General features: G+C 41.4%; 1 protein-coding gene across 1 annotated transcript; it reads right to left on the reverse strand.

The window, feature by feature from the left end:
* Positions 1 to 18508: 18508 nt before the first annotated feature.
* On the reverse strand, positions 18509 to 19027 carry CETN1 (centrin 1). The gene has a single exon (XM_046672466.1). It carries the CDS (start codon positions 19025 to 19027, stop codon positions 18509 to 18511), a length of 519 nt encoding a protein of 172 aa, XP_046528422.1.
* Between the last annotated feature and the right edge of the window lie 205 nt (positions 19028 to 19232).

Raw genomic sequence — 19232 nt, forward strand, 5'->3', positions numbered from 1 at the left:
TGCAGTTAGTCTGGATCGAGCCTGAGGTGAGGAAGTGAAAGACTTGGATTGTGATGAAGCTGACAGATGATGTGGCTTCTCTTGGCCGGGGGTGGGTGAGGAGGGTGGGAGTAGGAATGAGGCTTGGGGAGACGGCCAGAGTCTCAGAGGTGTGGGCCCTGGGACTAAGGAAAGAAATGCTGAGAAGAAAGAACTGTGATTTGAGGGGAAGCTGGATGCCTGTCTTCTGGATGGTGAACTGGGCCCTAGCGGGGAGGTGCTCAGTAGGTGCCCTCAGAGAAAGGCTGCGAGGTCTTCAGTTGTTTCCTGTTCTGTGCTGTATTCCTCTAGATTCGAGCCTGGTCGTGGGGCACTAGGAGTCAGGCTGTGAGCACCCTGGGGCAGGGGAGGCGGAAGCGTGGCTTTCCTTCTTCCACCTCTGGGTCGCACAGTGGTGGTAGCATCATTTCAGGGGGGGACATTGACCAAGGAGCATTCTGGGGCAGGGGCTCATAGCTGGAGGTGCCAAATACCAACCAAGAAAGGAGACTGTTCTTCTTCTGACCCGCGGGGTAAGGACTTGAATGATTCATGTTTGAATATTAGAGAGCACCCTTCGATAGCTCAGCTGGTAGAGCGGAGGGCTGTAGACTGGACTCGTGTGAATGTTAAAGGAAAGTGTGATTCTGGAAGGCAGAAAAACTAAAGAACATTTTAGATAATATGTAAATTCACTAAAAAACAGAATAAGAAACAAAACAAAAGGAAACCATTCTGGAATTATTCTAAAGTAGATGATGTAAACCATTCATGTTTTCCTGAAATGTGTCCTTTATCATTTTTATTTTTGACACTTTCTATGATTGTGTAGAATGTTCTTTCTTAAATTAGAACTAATTGTAAAATTCTTTAAGGAAAGCTGTGATACAATAGTGCTTAATAGCACATTACAGAATAGGGGCTCAAGCAACTAACAAAACAGAATTTGTAAAACACCAGAATTTTTAAGGGCTGGCCCTGTAGCCCAGTGGCTAAGTTTGTACTCTCCGCTTCGGCAGCCCAGGGTTTCACTGGTTCAGATCCTGGGCTCAGACCTAGCACCTCTCATCAAGCCATGCTGAGGCGGCGTCCCACATGCCACAACTAGAAGCACCTAAACTAGAATATACAACTGTGTACCAGGGGGCTTTGGGGAGGAGAAGGAAAAGAAAACCCAGAAGTTTTAAAATGCCAAATCACAACAAAGATATTTCTAAATTTGCTTAAACACTTAAAGTGATTGTCCTGAGAGCTATTGTCTCTATTTGTGTTGTCAAATTTTACTTTCCATTTTTAAGTTCACAGTTTGCTTATCTTAAATTATTGTTTTATTTTAAAAAGGATACTATTCAATTATTATTAAAGTGGGTATATATATGTATAATATGTGTACATATATGAAACAAATAAACTCTTTTTGTAGTACTTGGTGGCTGCACACAGCATTGGGGCTCAGTTTTTTACTATTTATGCCACTCTTCATCCCTCCACAGCTGGTCATTAAATCTCATCCATTCTATCTCATTCATTTATTCAAAAAATGTCTAAGTTGTACACAATTGTTCACAGCAGATTTGTTCATAATAGCCCCAAGCTGGAAACTACCACACGTCTTTCAATGTGTTCAATGGGTTGAACAAACTCTGATACATCCACACCATGGAATACTACTCAGCAAAAAAAGGAGTGAAATATTGATACACACAACTTGGATGAACCTCAAGGAAATTATGCTGAGTGAAAAAAGCCAATCCCAAAAGGATATGTAGTGCATGATTCCGTTTATGTAACATTCGTGAAATATCATAATTATAGAGATGCAGAACAGATTAGTAGTTGCCAAGAGTTAGGGATGGGGGATGGATGTGGCTATAAAGAGGTAACATGATGGTTTGAGTGCATTGGTTGTGGTGGTAACGCTACACCTATGATAAAATTGCGCAGAGCTACACACATACACACACACAAACACAAGTGCATGTATAACTGGTGAAATCGGAATACATTTGGATTGTATCAATGTCCATTTCTTGGTTTTGATATTGTATTATAGTTGTATAAGATGTTAACATTGGAGGAGGCTGGATGAAGGGTACATGGGGCTTCCCTATGAATTTCTTTGTAACCTGCTGTGAATATATAATTATTTCAAAATTAAAAATTAAAAAAAGTATCTGGGGGGCTGGCCTGGAGGTGTAGTGGTTAAGTGTGCATGCTTGGCTTTGGCGGCCTGGGTTTTGTGGGTTTGGATCCCAGGGACAGACCTACACAGCACTCACTGAGCTATGTTGAGGTGGTGTCCCACATATGAAATAGAGGAAGATTGGCATGGATGCTAGCTCAGGGACAATCTTCCTCACCAAAAAAAAGAAAAAGTATCTAGGAATTGTCTGCATTGTGCTGGGCGTTGTCCTCCTTTTTGATTTCCTTTATGTTTGTCCCTTCCTTTACATCCCTACTGCTGCCCTGTTTTAGGCCCCCCACCTCTCTCTGACTTGTCTCACCTGCCTCAAATTCATCCTCCACCCTCCTGTCAGAGAGATCTTTTAAACCCATGCTTCTTAAACTCTACCATGCAAATGAACCAGTTGGGATCTTGTTAAAATGCTGGTTCTGATTTGGTATGTCTAGGTGTGGCCTGGGATTCTGCATTTCCAACAAGTTCCCAGGTGATACCAATGTCGCTGGTCTTAGATCACACTTTGAGTAGCAAGGATCTTAAGCATTTTTGTCCCCCATGGTATCCCATATTTAAATCTCTTCAGTTGATTCTCATTGTCCCCAGAATAAAGTTCAGTCAGAGCATGTAACTTCTCGCTCAAAGTCTCCAGTGGCTTCCCATGTCTCTCAGGGGAAAATTCAAAGGATTTACAGTGGCTTACAAGGCTTTTCAAGACATTCCCCAACCTGAAACTTTCTGCCCTCATCTCCCATTATCCTCTCCTTTTTCACTTCAGCTCAGCTCTAGCTTCACTGGCCTTATTGATGTTCTTGGAATATGCCAGGCATGATCTTGCCATGGGGCCTTTACCTTGGCTGATCCTTATGCCTAGAATGCTCTTTGTCCAGATATTCACATCCTTAACTCCCTTCATTACTTCAACTCTGTGCACAAATTACCTTCTCAATGTGGCTTATCCAATGAGGCTTATTTCCCTCTTTAAAATTGCAACCAGGGGCCAGGCCCCTGGCTGAGTAGTTAAGTTCGCACGCTCCACTGCAGGTGGCCCAGGGTTTTGTCGGTTCAAATCCTGGGCGCAGACACGGCACTGCTCCTCGAGCCATGCTGAGGCAGCGTCCCACATATCACAACTAGAAGGACCGACAACTAAGAATACACAACTATGTACCTTGGGGCTTTGGGGAGAAAAAGGAAAAAAATAAAGTCTTTAAAGAAAAATTGCAACCAATTAACCTCCACCCCATTCCTGATCTCTCTTACTCCTTCTACTTTTTCTTCTAACATAACACTTATCACCTTCTAGCATACTATATAATTTATTTGCATATTGCTTATTGTTTGTGTTCTCCTAAGAGTAGAGATCTTTGTTTTACTGTCAAATGAATCTCAAGTGCCTAGGACAGTGTTTGGCACATAGTATATGTGTGTTTGTGTGTGTGTGTGTGTGTGTGTGTGTGTGTAATGAACAGAATTGCTTAGCATACTTACATGGTCTGACCCTGGCTTATCTCTCCAAACTATCACCCATCGCTTCCTTTCATATAATTTGTGCTCCAGCTGTCCTAAAGTGCTAACAGTTGCATGAATACATCATGTTTATTTTCCCTCTATGCTATACGTTGCCCCTTCTGGGTCTTTCTCCTACTTGTTACTTATCTCTCAATATTCAGATCAAGAGCATTTACTTATTTCCATTCTCTGGGCATTCTTGATAGCACCCTCCTTTATTACACTATTCTACTTGTATATACCTCTATTCTTGCACTTACCTTCCTTTATTTCAATAGTTCATTTACATATTGAATCAGTCAGGGTCTGCATAGGAAACGGCAGGCACACTTGGATAAAATCATGAAAATAATTCTGTGAAGGGACTATTAACAGAAGAGGGCAGAGGTAAGGAAATCGATTATTGGATACAGGAGCCCAGAGAGTGCTGGAGCCTTGGAGGAGGGAATTGCAACTGTAGAGGAACTGCCAGAGCTGCCACACCAAAACAATGCCTCCCATTTGCTGGACTCACCCAGAAGCCACAGAGCTATAGGGAGCATATCGGGAGCCCCTGAGATGCAACTCATAGAGGTCAAATCCTTGGGGCATGGAGCAAGGCAGAGAGAAGAAGAGAATGGACATAGGGGAGAGGGTAGAGAACAGAGATCAACCAGCACACGTGTTTATCTCTCCATTAGACGAAAGTTTCCTGAGGGCAAGACCATTGCTCAAGACCATTCCTTGTAGCCCTAGCACTGAGTATAGGGCTCAGCCCAGATTAATCGTTCAATAAATCCTTGTGGAAGTGAACTATAAGGTTAGGGTATAGATTACATTTAACTTAATATTTGTAGGAAAGCAGACAAGCTGTTTACTATCTATCTTGGGCCCATTTTCATTCACTTTCACACAGAAATTTTTTTGTTTCTTGATATCATATCTAACTTAGGTGACAAGAACACAACCAGGACAGAATCCACTGTAATTTTGGGCATCCTGCTTGGCTGAGTTCAGTCTTATGGTCCCAAAGGCAACATGTACCTGTAAATAAAACTATCCATGTGGGGCTATCAGCATGAGATACAAAGCATAAGAGCCACAAAATATTTCAATTAGTGATGCTTGTCTGCCAATTGTACAACACCATCTCCAGATCCTGGCCCTCAGTACACATGAATACAAGCTTGTGGACTGTCTGGAGTCAGGCAAGCCAGGTAGATTTCTGAGGCATGAAGTAATCCAGATTCTCTATGTAAAGCTACAGATGAGGCCATTGGGTAGGATGACCAACTGTCCTGGTTGCCTGGGACTGTCCTGGTTTTAGGAGTGAAAGTCCATCAGAGTGAAAACTCTTGGTCGCAGGTCAACTGGAACAGTTAGTCACCCTACAATTAGGGTCAATTAAAAATCTAAATTTTTATTTCTCTTGATATAGTTTTCATTAACAGGTATTTTCCCAAGATGATTAAGCTATTACAGCTCTTTGACAGCTATCTTGAGTTTTGTAAAACTTAGAACCGTCTCTAACTGGGATCTGGGAACTTCACTGATTAACCAATTAACAAGTCCTAAGAAAAACCCTTCACTGCTAGTATTCTGTTAACCAGAAGCCTTTCAAAACTACTTAATCTAATCAGTTCCCCAGGTGTAAAATCAAAATGTACTGTAGCGTATTTATAGAAATAACAAGTCTTTCTTTCCATGAATTTCCTCAGGGTTCTGGATCTATTTCCAAGCACTTTGCCAGCCTTTTCCCCTGGAAACTACAAGTCCCTTGTCCTAATGTTCTACTGGAGGAATATGCACACAAAACTGTTGTACAGTGGCCATTTCTAATCTTTGTAAAAGCTGAGTGAGAAAACGTTTGAGAACAATTTGAGACTTTTTGCAGCAAATCTTTATCCTCAAACTTTTGGCTGAACTATAGAAACTTGATACACAATAAAACCGCCTGGTTCTTGAACCACATAAACTCCTTTTATTAGTGAGAAACATCATATAGATACTGATTTATGTATCCTTTATATAAGCACAGGAAATCTTTAGCTAGTATATAGTATTTATAATTTATGAGAGATTTGAGGAAAAAATTGGCAAATGGATGGCTTTGAATCTTGGTAGGAAAGGTTAATGCTACCAAAGTGAATTAAAAAAAAAAAATCCAACTGCTGAGTAGTAACAGCATGCAAGTGATAATAGGCCAGATGACAGTTTGCTCTTGAGGGAAATATATAACCAGTCACCAAAACTAAGATTTGCCTATGTGATATAAGGGAAATAGTTTAATACTTATGATTGAAATCATTATTAATTTTTGTGATTATGGCAGTCACTGACATTTTTGGTGCTAAAAAGAAATCATTTAAATAATTTGAAAAATAAAATCCCTAAAGTTTTACAAAATTTACCTAAGCGTCTTAAGTCACCAGCATCTGAGAAAACTACTAGTAATGAAAGTTACTCTTGCTGAGCTTCTTCCAGTGTGTCAGGCACCCTGTTAGACATTTTATGTAGAATTTCAGTTAATCCTTTCAACCCTGTGATATGAGTATCACCAGCTCCGTTTTCTAGATAAATGAAGATCAAAGAAGTTAAGTAATTTTCCCAATGTCACAAAACTGTTAAGGTAGAGAACCAGAATTCTAACCCAGATCTCTTTGTTCTTTTTACTACTTCACATAATTACCTTAAAAACAAAACCCAAATCAATTAAAGACATGTAAAAATAGTATTCTGGTAACTACATTATTTTTCTTCTCTCTCTATAATTTTATTATATTTTGCTAATTAAGTGAAATTAAATAGGAAACCTTATATAGCATTATAAGATCTATAATGCGGTTTTCTGTGTATTATACAGGTATTTGTATCTTTAGTGCTTGCTGAATGGTGCTTGTTAATTCTACTCATTTTGCTAATTTTCTCATATATTTCAATTTCTGAAAAAGTTGCCAAAAGCTGTTAAAAGGGAACAGTGGGCATATTTTTAAAGGCTTAGTAAATCAAAACAACATGGGCACATGCTAAAGATTAATTTGGGATCATTTACATATATGGCGCTCTGGAAAAAAAGAGAAAGAGGTGCTTTTTTTTTTTCAGTGCAGCAAAAGGTATGCCACCTATTTCTTGCAAGGGCATATGAGTGGGTCTCATGTTCTCACACATGGCTTTGTTTTCAAATTCTTGAAAGTGCAGAAATTCTTTTAATTTAAAGGTGAGCCCATGGAAAATCTGGACCAGCTGTAGAAAACCGTAGAGGAGTGCAGAGCCACAGCCACTTCAGCAGTGTGCGACACCTCCCCAGGGAGACCTGACCCTCTGCTCACCACTATTCTAAATTATCAGTGCCGCATCTCTGTCCCCACTGCTGCAAACAGGAGCTTCCAAGGAATTAACTGTCTCATTAGCTAATCCTGCTTAAAGGACATTAAGTGAAGGGAGGAACTTGGGCAACCCTTTGGACTCAAGAGAGACTCCAGGCCGTCCAAGGAAGACGGCTCCGAAGGGTCTACTCAGCTGACTAGACAGTAAGACTTGGGAGACAGCCGCATCCCAACACACTCTCTGAGGGACCTGACAAAGCAAATCGCCGTGACTTTCTGCAAGGTCACACAAAGTTTAAGTGATTTTTACTATCCCGCATTCCAACATGTCCTTCTCTATCGATTCATTTCCCGTGGTAGTTCATCATTCTATATTTATGGCATTTTTATTAGGTAACAACATCTCATCTCTTCTCAGTAATTGTGCTGCTGCATATTTTTGGAAACGTTCATGGCTCACTGTCAGGGACGGAGGGGTTTCATCAGTGTTGAGGGGGGCAGTTGGAAAACGCTGTTCTCAGAATTAGACAGGTATAAAAAAAACGTCTTGTTAGGATTTCTGTTTTCAATGTCCAGAGAAAGGTCTCAGGGAGAGAAAAACAGATAATAAAGCAGTGTGTTGTTCACTGGTGAGGTCTGTACATTGAAAGTAGGCTAATCTAGAGTAATCGGCTTAATCTAGCCCAATAGTGTGCGCAGCTCTTTATTTCATTAGCCTTGGTTAACCAGGGCCCATCAGGAACGTGGGTTAGTCACTGGCCTCATGTGCCGTTTCCTCCAACATCGAATTTAGGAAGCTGTGCTGAGAGTCCATGAACATTGACACGTGCATGTCAGCATGAGTCTCTTACTGCCTGGTTTTTGTTTTTTGGGGGTTTTTGCCACTGGTTTTGTAGGGATGGGTCGTCTCCCTGCATCTACCGCCTCCTCCTGGCTGTTTTGATGAAAGAGAAGACATGGATTGGAACAGCCTAGGAGGTCACCTGAGTTTTGCCGGCTCCGCTGAGGGAGCCCCCGGTGTTTCCATGCTCCCAGCAAGAAGTGCTGCTCTTGCTGGAGAGGCTGGATGTCCGTGGGGTTTGCCCTGCCTGACCTGAGAGCGGCTTTCTCTGGCTCTCGGGAGAAGTAGGCAGGAGAGGTGAGGAGAGGAATTTCTCTGACCTAAAGGATGTCATCCCTCGCCTGTCACTCCCATGTGCTCGACTGCTGCCCTCTGGAGGCATCTATGCCACTAGCTGGCAGTCAGACCCGTTAGAACAGAGGGTTAGTCCCCACCTGGGGTGGGAAACCTAACAGGATTTTAGGGGCCTGGAGAGAACCAGCGTGTCCAGGTCTGAAGGGAGCAGCAGCCATTGGGCTCCAGCTAAATGATTGTTGTCAGGAAGGAACGTGGGCCTACTGTGGAAGGAATACCTAGCCTTTCAGAAGAAGCCAGAAATGTCAATTCTTGTGTGAAATTCCTGACTTTTCAAAGTTGGCAGCCTAACTCAGTTAAAAAAGAAAAACAGAAAAACATTGTGATGGCAGGACCGTGGGTAATATACACAATGCCTTGTGCAAACTGGAAAAAAGCACTCCTCTGGGCAGAGAAAGCAGGAAAAAAAAAGGCGGTCAGTGCCTGTGTGCCAAGTAAAAGGTACCTCTGAGCAGTTGCTCCCTGTGCGGGGTGCTGGGCTTGATGTGTGCGTCCTGGCAGGGTTTCAGCCTCCGCTCGCCTGCTGGCTGGGTGCTTCATGGCGGCTCCTGTGTAGCTGCCAAGTGCCTCTGTACCAGTCAGGTTCTGCTCCTGGGCCTCAGGTTCACAAACTCTGGATGATGGAAGAGGTAGCTGGAGAGCGGGGAAACCAACAGAAATTGCAAGTCTACTCTTGCTAAGGGGCCATAACATTTAAAAATATTTCCTCCACACCGGGTCCCAGCCCTCCTCTCAGTAGTCCTGGATGGTGAACGTTGGATCAGTGGGCAACTTTATTTTAGACAGCATTTTTCTGAGGTGATTGCACTCTACATGTGAGAAAGATGTACTTATTTATCTACTTTATCTTTTTTGGTATACATCATCTATTATTATTTTTAATATCTTCCTTTTTTGGTTTACTATGTGTCAGATCACTATACATAATTTTTTCTAATTCTGACAACATCTTGACGAGGTAACATAATTCGCTCTATTTTCCAGATGAAGATATTAAGGTGTAGAGAAGTAACTTTTCCTCAGGCTGGCTAGGAAGGGGCTCTGTGCTGGGCTGCTAACCTGGGTCTGACCCACTGGGAAGCTGCTGCTGCCCTAAGACGAGATGATGGCTCTGCTACTTCTACCGGAGTTGGCAAAGGCTTTGTCTTTTCTCCCTTATGTCAACTAACGAAAGTCTATGTTATTCAAGCACTTAATGCATGGAAATCTCCCATTCGGTGCCTTCTCCCTCCCTCTCTTTATTTCTTAATAAATGCAAGAACAGTTCCTTTACAAAGCAAAGGATGCATCTGTGTAGCGTATAACTTTGAAAATAACCACATCACCAGATGTACACATCCCAATGAGTGTTGTTCCTTCAAAACACTGGGTTGCCTTGGTGATTAGAGACCTAACCCAACAATGCTGTCCTCAGTCACCACCTTTCCAGTGTTTCTCTTTTGGAAGTATCTTCAAAGCCAGTTTACAAACCATTCAAAGAAATTAGGCTCATCATTTGAGTGGCATTTACCGTTTTACACCTCAGATAATAATATCCAGCTTTTCCAGCCATTCTGTTCATCAGCTTGAGTATAAGTAACTTGAGGCTACTTCTAAAAATTAAGCCCAGTCTCAACAGAGTTAGATTTGCCTCTTGAGAATGTTCAGAAGAGTATGCTGGAGGTTTTTAGATTGTATCCAAAAGAGGAGTTCCAAAAATATTCTGAGCCCAGTAGCGCCACTGGTGAAGCGTGTGACCTCTGAAGACGACATTCGCGTTGGACTGGATAGGTCCTGACAAGTTGATTAAACTAAATAAAGACACAGGGTGTTGGCCAGTGTATGAGTTTTGAGTCTGGACTCAGGAGACAGACAGACGGGGTTCAAATCTTCCCTTTACCACTTACTAGCTTGTAGCTTTGCACAAATTACTTACTCTCTCCATGTCTCAGTTTTCTCTTTTGTAAAATGGAGATAATAAGTGAATACTTCGAAGCTCCTAGAGCAGTGGGTGGCATGGAGTAAGTGCTATTTAAAAGTTGGCTATTGTGAAAATCACACATATCACTTTATAGTATCACCTTGAATTATAAACATATTAGGCAAGATCAATAACAAGGCAGACATGTTTTCTACAAGTAGTCATGGTCAACTGTAGTAATAAAACATTCTTATCTAGGAAAATGAATTTTGTTTGGTTGTTAAAATCAAAATGAAATCTGTGAATCTAAAGATTCTCTATCTCAATACATTCCATTTCTTTTTAGATCCAAGAAACTCGTGTGAAAATGGAGATGCCTGGTATGGCATTGCAACGTCAATAGCTTGAAATAGTGGAATCTTGGCAAAATATTTATCCAGTCCATACCTCCACACCTTTATGACAGCAGCATAATCTTTAGGCAGTGAGGCATCTTTGGGAAGGTTTGGTTATTGAAAAGTCTTCTTGATACTAAACTGAAATCTCTTTTCCTTATCATTCTCTCTCATCGAAACCCCTTAGAGCCCAATGGAACAAGTGCGATTTCTTCAGAGGTCATATGCCCCCACGGTATTTTCTTTTCAGGAGAAGCAGCATTAGCTCTTTTAAACCATCTCTCTTAGGACATGGTTTTGTATCCCCTCACCCTATTTATCTCACTGGTCTCAACAGGCCTTACTTTCTCCAGTTCCTTTTACGATGTAATAGCCAGAAGTGGGCACAGTCCTCCAGATCATAGAGACACACCTCCTTCCTTGTTCAGCGAATAGTACTTTTATTAATATAGCTCGAGAGCACATTCATTTTTACTTTAGTTCTTATTTTGACAGTATACTGCACATTTACTAACATGCCAGAAGAAAAGAACTGTTAACCCAGATTCCCATATCCAGTGAAGATATCCTTCAGGAATGAAGGGGGAAATGATATCATTCTCAGTGGAAAGAAAACTAAGACAATTTGTCTCCAGCAGAGCTGCACTAAAAGAATGGCTAGGGAGTTTCTCTGAAAAAAGAAGGAACTGTGGAACATCAAGAAGGAAGAAAGAACATGGTAAGCAATTATGGGTGAATACAATAAGCTTTCCTTCTCCCCTTGACTTTTCTAAATTATTTGATGGCTAAAGCAAAAATTATAACATTGATCTGATTCTAAATGTATGTAGAAGATAAATTTAAGATAGTTATATTATAAATGTGATAAAGTAAAGACATGTAAAGGGACAAAATGTTTCTGTACTTCACTTGAACTCATAAAATGATGACTCCAGTATGCTGTGATAAGTTATGTATATGTAATGTAACACCTAGAGCAACCACTAAATAAGCTATCCAAAGAAATATACTTTAAAACACTACAGGTAAATCAAAACGGAATGGCTAAAAATGTTCAGGTAGCCAGTATGAAAGCAGGAAAAAGAAAGAGCTAAAAAATGGAGAGAACAAAGAGAAAACGAAAATAAAATAGCAGATTTAAGCCCTTACACATCAATATTTACATTAAATACAAATGGCCTAAATATACCAGTTAAAAGACAGGTATTGACAGAGTGGATTAAAAACGTGACCAACCTCATGCTGCCTACAAGAAATTCAATCCAAATATGATGATATAGGCAAGTTGAAAGTAAAAGGATTAAAGATGATGTATCATGCAAACAATCAAAGGGAGTAGAAGTGCTATATTTATATCAGATAACATAGACTTCAGAGCAAGTAAAATTACCAGAGACTGAGAGAAAAATTATATAATAATTAAATGGTCAATCCATCAAGAAGTCATAGCAATCCTACATGTCTGCCCACCAAACAATAGAGCTGCAAAATGTGTGAAGCAAAAACTAATGGAACTGAAAGGAGAAATAAAGACTTTCTCACACAAGCAAAAACTGAGAGAATTAGTAGACATACTATCAGTAAATCTGTCTGGTAAGAAAGAAGTTCTTCAAGAGAAAAGGAAAATGACTTAGGTCAGAAATTGGGATATACGTAAAGAAAGAAATGCATTAGAGAAAGAATAAATGAAGGTAAAATAAAATCTTTTATTTTTCTTACTCTTAATTGATCTAAGAGATAATAATTTATTGAAAATAATAGCAACAATGTATTCGGTGATTATAGCTTATGGATAAGGGAAATGTTATGGATGTTAGAAACATTATAAGGGAAGAGAGGGATAACAGGAATAAAGTACTGCACTATCTGAGAAACAGTATAGTGTTATATGAAAGTGGTCTTGGATTAGTCATAAGTGTATATTTCAAAGTCTAGGGAAATCACTAAAAATTTTTTAAAAATAAATATAACATATGCTAAAAGAGAAGAGAAAATGCAATCATATGAAATTCTCAATTAAAACCAGAGAAGGCAGAAAAAGGATGTAAGAAGAAAGAAAGAAAGGATGAATGAATGAATGAATGAATGAATGAAAGAAAGCAAGAAAGAACAAATGAACAAGGGCAATGAATAGAAAACAGCAACAAAAATGGTAGATATTAAGCCAACCATGCCAATAATCGCTTTAAAAGTGAGTAGTGTAAATACACCAGTTAAAAGACAGAAACTGATGGAGTGGATAGAAAAACAATACCCAACTGTATGTTGTCTATAAAAAACCCATTTTAAATATAAAGACATAGATAGATTGAAAGTAAAGAGATATAGAAAGATATACCATGCTAACACTAATCAAAAGAAAGCTGAAGTAGTCATATTAATTGCAGGCAAAGTAGACTTCAGAGCACGGAAAATTATCAGGGATAAAGAGGGGAATTACATAATGATAAAAGAGTCACTTCTCCAGGAAGGCATAAAACTTCTTAACATGTATGTGCTTAAAAACAGAGCATCAAAATACATGAGGCAAAAACTGATAGAACAGCAAGGAGAAATAGATGAATCCACTATTATAGTTGGAGGCTTCAACATGCCTCTATCAGTAATAGATGGATCCGGCAGGCTGAAAATCGGTAAGGACACAGCTGAACTCAACACCACCACCAACCTACTCGATATAATTGACATGTATAGACTGCTTCATCCAACAAAAGCAGAATGGAGCAAGCTCACATGGAACATTCACCAAGATAGACCACATTCTGGGCCATAAAGCGTACCTTAACACATTTGACAGAATAAATCTCATATAAACTATGCTCTCAGGCCACAGGGAATTAAATTAGAAAAGATAACAGAAGAATAGCTGGTAAATCACAAAATATTTGAGATTAAACAATAGGCTTCTCAATATCACATAGGTCAAAGAGGAAGTCTCAAGAAAAATTAAAATATTTGGAACTAAATAAAAATGTAAACACAACCTGTCAAAATGTGTGGGATACAATGAAAGCAGTGATTAGAGGGAAATTTATAGCACTGAATGCATATATTAGAAAAGAAGAAAGATCTAAAATCAATAATGTAGTTTGCCACCTTAGGAAACTAGAAAAAGAAGTGGTATATCTGGGATCAGGGCCCAAGCAAGCTGCATGAGGAGGAGATCCCTCACGTCATCCATCATGCAGCACCAAAATCTCTCCCTCAGCTCATACCTGTGCCCACATGGGGGAAAGGGGTCCTTTATGATCAGCTGTTGGAGAAGCAAAAAGGCTGAACTTGGTTCAAGGATAGGTCAGCTTGGTATAATGAACTGCAGATGCATTACATCACCACTCAAAGGTGGACCAGAAAGATAACAGTGAGAGGGGAAAATCCTGCCAATGGGCTGAATTTCTGGTAGGGCACTTGGTCATCCATTTTGTATGAAAAAGGAAGTGGCCTGGGATTAGAACATACGTGGATTCAGACAGTGATGACCAATCATTTGACTGATGACCAACCAGGGCCCTGGAAAAGGAAGCATCAGGAATAAAAAGTTCCGGAGAAAAGGCACATAGATGTATTTATGGCAATGGGTAGGAAATGTAAGGATCTTTGTAATTCACATTAACACCTATCAGAGAGTGCCTATCATAGAAGAGACATCTACCAACCAAGAAGACAGAATGACTTGGCCAGTTGACATCAGTCTGGCTCTGTCACTGGCCACCGTAGTGCTGGCACAATAAGCACATGGATGGAGTAGACATTGTGGCAGAGGTGGAGGCTATGCATAAGCCCAACAGCGTAGGCTCCCAGTCACCAAGGATGATACAGCTACTGCTGCTGCCAAATGCAGAACAACACTGTCTCTCAAAGAGATCAACTGGCCTCTTGGTGTCGAGTAGTCTAATTGGATCCGTTTTATCTTGGAAAGACCAGTGACTCATCATGATTGGACTTGACACATATTTCGGTCATGGATTTGCCTTTCCTGCTTGCAGAACTTCAGCCAGTACCAGATCTGAGTATTTATTCTACTGACATAGGATCCCACATAATATAACATTGGACCAAGGGACCTACTTTACAGGAAAGGAGGTGCAGCAGTGGGGATATGGCCACAGAATCTACTTGTCCTATAACACAAAGAATCATTCAGCCTGCTGGACTAATGGAGGAGCCTGTTGAAGATGCCTCTGAGGGGCCAGCTTGGAAATGATAACCAGTGAGGATGTGGTGCCATCCTCCAGGATGCAGCATACATTCTAAATCAATGACCATTATATGGTGTGCTATCTCTTAAGCAGAATACATGGGTCCAGCAAACCAAGGGTGGAAGTAGTTCTTACCTTAACTCCCAGTCATCTGCTCTTTAATTTGTGCTTTTCATACCCACAGCTTTGGACCACGTGCATTTAGAGACCTTGGCTCCCACAGGCCACCAGTGAGCACAGCAAGACAGATATTAAATTTCAAACTACATGTGCCACCCAATCGCAGTGGGTTCCTCACGCTGAGAGAGCAAGAGTCAAGTAAAGGAATCACCACCTGTGAGTAACTGACTCTGGTCATCAGGAGGAGGGAGAGATGCAGGAAGAATGTGGAAAGAGTATGTTTGGCACCCAGGTAATTCACTTGAATTTCTTTCGGTGCTCTTTCACTCAGTTTTGAGGGTAAAGGGATAAGTGCAGCAGCCACAGCCTGACAGGGACATGGTGACTGGGGACTCAGACTTCTCAAGAATGAGGATCTGGGTCATCCCACCAGGTAAGTCTCCTATATCAACAAAGGTGCTGAGGGGGAGGGGAATCTCTATGGGATAGTGGAGGGAGCTAACTATTATTTGTGGCCTCAAGACCAGCTACTGTGGCAGAGGTTGTAGTTTGTCCCTCTATTTTTTCTAAGTTTCCCTCAGGAAGAGAGATCCATCAGAATCCTGAATTAACTCTCCCAGAACTTATGTAAAGCCAGTAGATCTAAGGGGTAAGGGGTGGACTGTAGCGGAAGCTATGGGGCACTGCCCAGATCTCCCCTCTGGCCCCGCACTTTAGAACTGAAGTCCTCATCCCCCCAAGTGCTAGGAGTGTTGACAGCTAACAGTTTGCAACTGAGTTCTCCCTCCCAATGGTCACCCTTGGCTGAGGAGGGCCACCTTGCTCGAGGTCACATCCCCTTCCTGGGGACAGCTCATGTCCAGTGACTGTCAACAAAAAATTTTAAAGCCTCAACTTCCTTGTGCCAGTTTGGGATGTCTCTGCAGGATCATGCTTGCCCAGAGCTCCCCATGGGGTCAGCTGAGGCCTTTGTTGTGACTACATCACAGCCCAGCTTCTCCCCCTGCCCAGTCCTGGTTTCTTCTTTCCTCTACCCCTAGGATCTAGAGAACATACTCAAATAAACTTCCTGCACACAAATCCCAGACTCAGAGTTAGCTTTCCATGGAAACCAACCTCTAACAATCTAAAGAGTTGGACCTGTCCCTTCCTATATCTTCTTAAACATAACTGAGATGTCTTTTTAAAAAAATCCCTTTATTGTCCTCTGCTCATTTGGGGCATTCGCCTTCTTGACATTAATACAACCTTGATGCTGTCATATTTTCATCCTTGGCCCTATGCTCTGTTTTTCATCTGTTATGTTTATCATTAGAAAGCAAGGGCTTATCAATCAAGTCTCTACACAGTCACGTGGTTTCTTTGGTATGCTTCCTGCTTCTTTATTGGGACCATGTGCCCAGTGAAAGCTACTTTTTTAGTTCTTCCTAACCTTTATGGCTGTGTTTCCTCATCTGCAAAAAGGTATCAGTGAATTTTCTTTGAATTTTTTGTGTTCTACTTTTGTAAAGACTAGGATACATGTCTGACCCAGCCAGATGTGTATGATAAACTGCTCTTAAATTCATATGTCAGTCTCAGCCTGCTCTAGTCATTCACCCCGGCCCCTATACTCTCTGTCCCCCAGAGTATGAGGCAATTGAGAAGCAAGACGAATAGTGCATTGAGAGGTTCTTCCTTAGCAGTGAATGGGGTTCAGAAATATTCTGGAGCTCCCTCCCCCTGTGTGGGGCAGATGTGCCCTCAGGGCAACCCTTTGAGTACTGGGTTACAGCCTCTACAGTTGACTCTACACTCTTCTCTTCGGGCAGCCTGACTGCTGGGCTTCAGCCTAGGTTCCCGGTTTTCACTTCTTTCTTTGCTGGGACAGGGGCCAATACTGGACCTAGTACAGTTGACTGAGTTGACCCTTTCTTCTAGTTTCTGCCAACTTTCTTTGTTTTTGGTATTTCTACTTCGATCCATATGTAGATCCTTGGGCCAAGACTCTGGTCAACTGGATGCCAGGAACACTTGCTTCCCAGAATGCCGCACTCCTCCCCTTGCCCTCAGATCAGGCTCTTCACACTGATGCCGGCCCAAGTTATACCTGTGTCCCCTACAACTGCACCTGAATCCACACTAAGACTTTGAACCTGAATTGTTAGCATTTGTAGCCCTGGTGAGTTCCCCTGACCTGTGCCAGCCACCTCAGCAAAATCCTTCTCACTGTGAATGCCTACATACCCATCACTTCAGCTAGTACCGCTGCTTTGACAAATTAGTCCCTGTTAATGAGAATTAAGCCCAGAGTAGCAGTTCCTCTGATTAGATCCACCACCCTCTAAAGGGAAAAATTGCTGCCAAAGCAAGTGAAAAGTTTTCCAGCATTCCAGCATTTATCTTAATGGGACTTTGTATGAAGATTTAATTTATGTTTCGTTGTGACCAAAATATCTTGCCTGTTTAATAGTTTTGTTGCCTATTCTCAAAACATTAATCTAGGCCTCCATCTCAGCAGATAGATTATGTTATTGTCCCACAATTATATTACTTAAAATTTTCTCTAACTTCAGATGTGTAGATATTCAAAAGAGTAGGTATCTTATTTCAAAACAAGAAAGGCTTAATTTATAACAGAGAACAAGTAGTATTAACATACACAAGCCATAGTAAAATAATTTCCTGACATTCTAAAATAGAGAAGTACTTACACGCTAGACACTCTGGCATCAACTGTATACCACAGGAGGAGAATCAAGTACCAGGAACTAAGATGTTCTAAGAATTAGCGGGTAGATACCGGCTTGTAATAAAGCAGTAAGAAAATGACTAAGGTTACAGTATAGTAGTCTAATAACTACAACGCTTGATCAATCTAAGGATAGATAAGTAGCTTAAAATGTATTATAGATATTTTTTTACAATTTCCTGAACTAAGATCTTACATTTGTAAATATTTAGTCAACATCATTAGTTAGCTTAATCCCCCTTTACTTAAGTAAATAATACTTTGGTTGGGCCAATATTAAATTTCACTTTTATTCTGTAGCCCAAGTATACATTCTGGCACAGTAAATAATTCACACACACACAGAATCATTTGCATGTGATGAAGTCAGAGAATAGTCTAAGTTGCACAATTTACCATCAACCAAAGGCAAGCCTATCAGTTAGAACAGTATCTTTCCTGAGCCAAATAAGTGGCTGCATTGTTTTCCTTCAAATCAGTATTCAGTTAAGTGAAAAGCAATGGCTAGGATGACGGGCTGGCCCATTCCACCTCATCATGCTAGAACAAGGAGTTGAATTTAAGGAATAACGTATGAAGTGAAATAATTTAACACCACCAAAGAGGTGACAAGAGAACCACATTGCTATTTGTCCCGAGAAGCCATCCTGAGTTCAGTTTAATGGATGTCCACCAAGACAAGGCAAACGGTGGGTGGACCAAAGCTTCGGGGCCCTTTATTCAACCTCAAGTACTCTGGGTCTGCTTTTGAGAACGAAAAACCAAAACTCATGTTAAAAGCATCTTTAAAAGTCTATAATATAATCCCAAAGATTTGTAAATAGAAGTAACTAGACAAACTGGGGATAAGAGGACTGATACTGCTGTTCTCCCACTCAACGTTTCACAAAACAGAGGCAGGAAACCCAGCAAGTCACTCAGCTTCTCTACACATGCCTGCGGGAGAAACCGGCTTTAATATAGGTTGGTCTTTTTCATGATCCGGAGAAACTCTTCCTGGTTCACTTCCCCGTCTCCATCGCGGTCGGCTTCGTCAATCATTTCCTGCAGCTCCTCATCAGTGAGGTTTTCCCCCAGCTCGTTGGCCACGCGCTTTAGGTTTTTGAAAGAGATCTTCCCAGTTTCATCATCATCAAAGAGCCTGAAAGCCTTCAGGATTTCTTCTTTGGTGTCTTTCTCGGCCATCTTCTGAGTCATCACGGCCAGGAAGTCATTGAAGCTGATTTTCCCCGTGCCTTCTTTGTCCACTTCGGAGATCATCTTCTTCATCTCCTCCTTCCTGGGTTCAAAGCCCAACGCTCTCATGGCCACCTTCAGCTCCTTCACGTCGATGGTCCCGCTTCCGTTGGCATCGAAGAGGTCAAACGCTTCTCGAACTTCTTGCTTCTGATCTTCAGTGAGTTCAGGCTTAGGACCCACCTTTCTTTTCTGGCTGGTAGAGGCAGAATTTGTCTTCTTAAAGCTGGAAGCCATCCTCCTGAGGCGGTTATGACCTTAACAGAGCCACCGCGGTCACCGCGCTCGCGCTGGAGCGCCCCCACCTGGAGCGCGGGTGCGGGGCCTCCCCTCATTCATTCCCAAACCGTTGCTTGGGTCTCCCGGTGAGACCCTGCTCACTAAACTGCCATGTCTGTGAGATCTTATTTATGGTATAATCCACAGTTCCCTCGGTTATTAC

The sequence above is a fragment of the Equus quagga genome, chromosome 9 (assembly GCF_021613505.1).
Source record: "Equus quagga isolate Etosha38 chromosome 9, UCLA_HA_Equagga_1.0, whole genome shotgun sequence".
NCBI lineage: Eukaryota > Metazoa > Chordata > Mammalia > Perissodactyla > Equidae > Equus > Equus quagga.

Coding starts and splice junctions, on each gene's coding strand:
- CETN1 (XM_046672466.1), bottom strand. CDS start 19,027: ATGGCTTCCAGCTTTAAGAAGACAAATTCTGCCTCTACCAGCCAGAAA.